The 7,140-nt window shown below is 35.8% G+C and overlaps 1 protein-coding gene across 1 annotated transcript; it reads left to right on the top strand.

Annotated features, from left to right (window-relative positions):
- The first annotated feature begins 463 nt into the window (after window positions 1-463).
- On the top strand, window positions 464-2,201 carry LOC149234775 (AT-hook motif nuclear-localized protein 16-like). Its single transcript, XM_089461237.1, has 2 exons — window positions 464-1,859; window positions 2,085-2,201. Exons 1-2 carry the CDS (start codon window positions 1,058-1,060, stop codon window positions 2,135-2,137), a joined length of 855 nt encoding a protein of 284 aa, XP_089317363.1. The 5' UTR covers window positions 464-1,057; the 3' UTR covers window positions 2,138-2,201.
- Window positions 2,202-7,140: the final 4,939 nt, after the last annotated feature.

Here is a 7,140-nt window from a genome sequence, read left to right as displayed (position 1 = left end):
TACAAATGGTTAATGGGCGAAGAAAATATCGAACGAATCCTCAAAAATATCCGATACAATCTAGATGACATCGTCACCCAACTTTCACGGGCAGAAGAAATATGTTCTCAGACACTCTAACACTGAATCTGTGGTGGTCACTGATAGTTGTCATTAATGAACATCCACCGAATGTTGCTCCTCGAATTGACTTTCCCAAAGGGAATTCCTCACCCCCCTATCACCAGGTTTACCTTGTCCTTCGGCTGATGTTTTCTAGCTGCAAAGGAATCACAACTCTCCTAGATAGTCTACATGCTCTCTTTTCAAGCACGTTTTGGGTTTCAGCTCTTCTGGATAGTCCTAGATAGTGTACATGCTCTCCTCTTAAGCCCGTTTTGGGTTTCAGCTTTCCGGGATAGTCTACATTCTCTCCTTTGAGGTATGTTTTGGGTTATTTGGTACGAGAATGATGTAAAAATCATGCTCTTTCGCTCAGCTTTGTTAAGTGTAATCTTGTCAGTGATCTTCAGAAGCTTTCCTCTCTATGAGTATAAAAAATTGTAAAAAAATGCATTTTTTTAATAGTAGAAATCTGTCGATGAAGCTTTAAAAAATAAGCATATATATGATAACGGAATACCAGGAAACCTGTAATGCTTGTATGAAGCGTTCAGGAATGAAAGACATGTATGAGCCATGTACTGTCATAGGATTCTGAGCAACAAAACCCTATTTTGAAGTATTTCCTGTGAATGAGACAAGGTAGGGTCCATCACCACCCCCCCTTGTCTCATTAGAGCACCAAGCCAGCAGGACGCTGTTCCCTCCATTTACGCGCTCCACTGCCCAGTTCCCTATCTTTGCGTCTTTTCCTTTCTCGCCATTTTGTAGCACACAGAACTCCAGTTGCGAGTTGCGGGATAGATTCCCTTGGTCTTCCATATCTATGTTTCGGGTTTTTGTGTTCGGCTCTAATTGACCCGCATGTACAGCTAACTTCTGCTTTGCTTTGGATCTGAAAGAGGAGACTGGAGTGTGTGTATATATAAAGCAATCGTGCAAAGGGGCTAGTGCTATGGAGGACGCAGGCACGTGGTCGGAGCACGGGACCATGCAAGCTTCCTCTGAGGAGGAGAGCAGTGGAAAAATAAGCCGAGGCAAAAGAAGATGCAGAGAAGATCAGAAACACCAACGAGCTCCGCTTGGTAATGATGTTGGGCCCAAGAGACGGAGAGGCAGGCCTGCTGGCTCGAAGAACAAGCCCAAACCCTCCATTATCATGATGACCAAGGAAAACCCTAATGCCCTCCGTGCCCATGTGCTGGAGATCTCCGATCGCTGCGACGTGGGAGAGAGCGTGGCCACTTTCGCCCGCAGGAGGCTACAGGGAGTGTGCGTTTTAAGCGGCAGCGGAATAGTCAGCAATGTTACCCTCCGCCAATCTGCGGCGCCTGGCAGAATCGTGTCTCTACGAGGTCGCTTCGAGATTGTTTCATTGTCGGGAGGTTTTCTGCTGCCGCCCGCTCCTCCTGCGGCGTCCGGCCTCACGATTCACTTAGCCGGGGGCCAGGGACAGATCGTGGCAGGGAGGGTTGTGGGTGCGCTGATGGCCTCTGGTCCTGTGATCATCATTGCGTCCTTCTTTATGGATGCTACTTATCATCACCTCCCGGTGGATGAGAATCAGCTGCCGCCTATCGAATTAGAGTCCGAGCCTTCGACCCTTGCTGCTACAGTACAGAGCGATACACCTGTCATGTACAACGTGCCTCAAAATTTTGTTACCAACTGCGTACCTCTACAAGATGATTGCATCTACACATCACGGGTCTCTGCACGGCCTGCCTCTTGCTGGTCTACCCAGCCTGGGGCAACAGGTAGGTGCTGTGTCTAACGTTTCTACGCCGACAGGCATTTATTTTAAAATCACTAAGCCTAAGCATATTTCCACTGGAATAATCAATTACAATATTGATAGTTTTGTAGTGACTATCTGTTATTCGTTATGATTTATACTTGTGGATGATTCTAGAAGAGCAAGGCACTGCAGATTTCAAGTTTGATTTCTTAAATCGTTTGGGATGTGATTGTTGATCAACCAGGGACGAGTGCGCCTTCGATTCAGATTCAGAAAAGAGAAGGGCGGAATGGATAAATCGTTTACAGTAGTTAAATGGATTTTATTAGCCTTTTATAGAGAACAGAGACATAGAAAAACAATAAAAACGACTGTAAGTATCTTAGTCTTTGTCGTCGATAACTTAGATGGTTATATTGATGTAATCCAAGATTCACAGCCAATAAAAAACGATCCATCTTTGTGTATATATTGAGTTTAGTTGTGATCATGTATATTAAAAAGGTTGATTGCATATTAATTTTTTCCAATGTATTAAGTTAAGTAAATTTGGACGTGAAAAAAATTATAGGCTAGTTTGAAAAATAATGGAAATTTGGAGGTCATTATGATAAAATTTGGCAGAAATTTTTAAAAATCTGGATTATAGTTGTCAAATTTTAAGATTTTGGTACCCTCTCAACTTTGGGATTTTGGGTATAATCCATCTCCAATATGAAAAAACTATTCAAACAGTGACAAAAATGAAGAGAACAAAAAATGGAGTCAAGAACAAATCAATTAAATAAGATTACATTGGAAACATCAGTAATCAATGACTCGAGTTAAACTCAACTTAAACTGGAGTAAGTAAAACTAAACTAGGACACCTGGAGGGACACTTTTGACACCTAACAGGTTGTTGGGATTAGATTTTCCAACACTTCCCCTTAATTACAACCACATAAAATTCAATTAAGATACTTGGTCTATGTCTCACCTAGGTTTACAATTTAAAAATTGACTTCAACTTTTCTTCTCTTTTCCAGATCCTATAGCCTCTAAATTGTTTAGCTCTTTCTTCTTGTTGTATCCTTCAAACCTCACTTTCTTCATTTGATAGTGCATGTCTTCCATTCTTCCAGTCTCTCTAAGCATATCATGGACTTCTTCAAAAAATGAGTTGTATGTGGGTTGTTGCCACATATTATTTTATGTAGAGTTCTTTTCATCAACTATCTAATGCAACATAAGATTATAATAAAATATTTTTTCTTCAAGACTCCAATACTTGAAAATTTCATTAATTTCTTCATCATGCATGTTGTCTTCAACACTCATTTATGCAGCTTCTATGCAGATCTCTTCAAGACATGCTGTTGCAAGCCATGCTTCAAGGAAATTTAACTCTTCTTCATAATCATTATGTGTACCTGGAAATCAATATTAGAATTAAAAATATTTACAGAACTAGATTGATTTTGTTTCTTCTGCTCTACAATGAGAGCTTTCTCCTGTTTCACTTCCTTCTCTCCCTCTTTTCTTGTCTCTATTTTCTCTTTGTGGGCTATCTTCCTTGCATCTTCCTCTGTTTCTGTTTTTGTCGCTTCGACTTCTTTACTAAATGCTGCAAACAGGGTTTCTTTCACTATCTCACCAAATAACATCATGTCAATATGATGTTTTGTTGCATCACCTACAACGATTTATCATTAGCCAATAATTCTTCATCAAATTTTATGTCATAAGTATTATTTGTTGGATTCAACATAGTATTGACTGCTCGAATGGCAGTTTCATTGTCATCAGCGAGCTCTGTTGTTGGATTCACCAAATTTTCATCAGTGAGATCTGTTGCTCGATTCACCAAATTTTCATGAGCAAGATTTCCTGTTGGATTTACCAAATCTTCACTAGCAAGCTCCATTGTTGGAATCATCATATTGTCATCAGCAAGCTCTGTTGCTGGAATCGCCATATTATCATCAGCGAGCTCTATTGCTGAAATAAACAAGTTTTTGTTAACAAGCTCTGTTGCTAGATACACCAAATCTTCATCCACTTGTAGTTGAGCATAGTGGGATTCAATGCAATTTTAATCTCGTTGTAGATCCACCTTCATCTTCAACTTCAATGCTCCCCCTTGCACCAAAACATCTCTCAAGAGTATCCCAAGCCTCCTTGGCTTCGCATCTGAAATTAGGTTAAGAATGTTTTCATCGACAGATTTTTTTATGCATTTCAATGCAAAGGCATCATTTTGCATCTTCACTTCTAAATCTAAAAAGATCTCAAACATCCCATGTGGTCACTTTGACTTTCATAGCCGCTGGGCTTTTCCCATTTGTTGAATATTCACTCCAACTCAACAAGAAAAACAAACTGTAGACATCATATCTAACTGCAATAAAAATATCGTTGATACTTGGTTTCCACAATGCTTTTTTTAAATCTATTTTTTTTAACCCAAAAAAAATGTAACTCCCTTTTTTTAATTCCCTCTTAAAAAAAACTAAACATGGTGGAGCCTATATAAAAGATTACATGGAAAAAACCCCTTTTAAATAATTTCATAAGCCCTTTTAAAATATCTCATGAGCACTTTTTTTTTTTAATCATAAGGCTTTTCAAATCATACCAAGGAAGAATTTCATGATACCTCTTGAAACCATTTTAAAAAAATATTGACTTTTCACCTTATGCCTTCGATTTCCTTTTCACGATGAATGAACCATGGACGAGAATGGAACGTGGTTGGCTTGCTTTTGCATGATTGTCCTTGGTGTTCGAGACGAAGCTTCGGCTCCAGGCTCGTCGCTTGTTGGTTGGAATGCCGTCAACGCTCTTCTGGACAGAGGTCGGTCTTTCTTTCGAGCCGACGGAAGGAACTGGACATTGCTGCTGCGGTCTTTTACGAAATTCTTCAAAACTTACTTATTGACTTTTCAATGAAATCGTTGCCCCAATCCGCTGCGGTCTTTTACGAAGGAACTGGACGAATTTTGCTCCCTTAACGTTCTGTGGGATGAGCAAAGGTCGCGTTCTAACTCTTCTGTCGACCTTGAAGGTCAGCGTTAGTGCTCTAACGCACTGTCCATCACAACTAACCCGCGTCAATTGAAAATCGATGCAAAGAAACTTGATTAACCCGCTTTCTCATCTGACTGCTCAGCGTTAGTGGTGTTACTGAGGCACTGGTTTGACTAATAGAAAGCGTTAATCTTTAAAACAAATTCTTCAAGGCAAACTTTGCAGCAACTTTCTTCTCACAAGTGCTTCACTTTGCCACAATCTCTGTAGTTCTTGTGAATACACACATTGAAATGTTGCTCTCAACGAGTCTTACGCTCAGGTTGTGGCTCTCTCATGGAGTCTTATGCAAACTCTTCTCTCTTGCTCTCAAGGATTCCTTACATAGGCTAAGCTTTGATACAATGACAAAAAATGGAGTAGAGGAATTGCTCTTTTCAGTATTACAAATCACTTCAGTGATAAATGATTAACTGAACTAAAACACTAGGAGGGACGGTTTTGAGACTTAACAAATGGTTGGGATTAAATTCTCCAACAAACATTTTTATAATCTGATTTTTTTTTAATTTGTACCGGATTTTGACCCCAAAACAAACCAACCAAAAAACCAAAAAAAACTGCCATTCAAGATAATTTTTATGTAGCGTTGGTAGAAAACGCCCGATCAAACCTGAGATCCAAAACCAGTTCGATTTGGCAAGGAGTTTTACTTCATATCTTAATAAAAGATAGGAAAATATATTAGATTCTAAGAAGTATTTGTTTTTTATGTTTCTAATGCCCTAATATAATTTAACTTTCGGTTAGGTTTTAAAAGGTGCTTGCATTAGTTATAGGTCAATAACTTTAAGAAGTTTTGACTGGTTTTTGTTATTGAGTCAAATGTTTCACATTTTCAGGTAAATAATCGAATAGGTTGATGATAGAGTAGCTCAATTTTGAAATTGGTAACGAAAAAATGTTTTGATTAGATGAATAATAGTAGAGGTATCAAAAAAAAATATTAAAAATTTGTTTTTACGATTTATTTCATAAAAATTAATAAATTATTGTTTATACATATTCAACTTTAATAAAGGTTATATATAATACAATTTAAAAAATAAAATAAATATAAAAATAAAATATAATATCCTATTATAATGTGGAAATATAGGTTTTTCTTTTATTGTGCTTATCATATATTCACACATACTCAAAGCTGACCAGATGATACACTTATAGGAATGAAATTTCCGAAGCCGAAATGTTATAATGGTTTTGAAATGAACTTTTATTTATATATTCATGCCATAGTAATGAAGATGACTAATAATATAATGGCGGATATGTAAGCTTTATTTTCTTATGTTGTGGGGGGAGTTACGGTTACAAACATTTTTGTTCAAGAAAAAAACAAAAAAAAACTTTTCGAATAAAATATATTTAAAAGAAAATTATTCAAAGTTATAAAATAAACTTGAATATTTAAATAATCTACTTAATCCCAAAATAAATCACAAAATTATTTAAAATTATAAAATAAAACCTACATATTTAAATAATCTACTCATTCCCAAAATAAACCACAAGTATATATATATATAATTATGATTATGGTATCAATAAATTCACATTCAAACAACATAATAACATATATACTACTTTGAGATTAGACATCAAATAAACTCATCCCTACAATAATTTTGGTAAACTAAATATTCAGGGTTCACTAATATTCATTAAAACAAAATGCTTTTACAAATAGAAACCATGCATCATTTATATATAGAGTTAAATCTCATTTAAACCTTCAATTGAATATTTATAATATGATTTTTTTAAAAATTAATGTTTAAATATTTTATAATTAGGTAAACGGTAAGATATACTTATCTATAAAATATATTGTTATATAACTAACATATTGTATTTTTTTAGATTTTTGGTGGGTCTAGACTATGAGAATTAATTTAAAAATATAATCGTTATATGTTTGAGAAACTCCAATTAAATAAAAAATTATTTCTTAAAAAAAAATATTTTCTTATAAAAAATTTAATTTTAGTATCTTCTAAACACTTGATTCCCCGTACTTGCACCAGCTAGCAGTATAAAGGAAAATAATACTTTTGAAGAAAATTTAAAGGCATTAAATGGATAAATTGAACTACAATGTTGAAATATATATATATATATATATATTTGCAATCTATGCAAACAAATGTACGCTAAATTTCTCTTTACTTTTGCTATTATTCAAATGGAAGAGACCTAATTTATTAGCAACTAATGGTGTTATTAACCAT

This window comes from Pinus tabuliformis, chromosome 8 (assembly GCF_031772625.1).
Source record: "Pinus tabuliformis cultivar Carrire ecotype Pingquan chromosome 8, CPIR1, whole genome shotgun sequence".
Lineage (NCBI taxonomy): Eukaryota > Viridiplantae > Streptophyta > Pinopsida > Pinales > Pinaceae > Pinus > Pinus tabuliformis.
The sequence above is the reverse complement of the archived record's forward strand: the minus strand, read 5'-3'. Positions and strand labels throughout refer to the sequence as shown.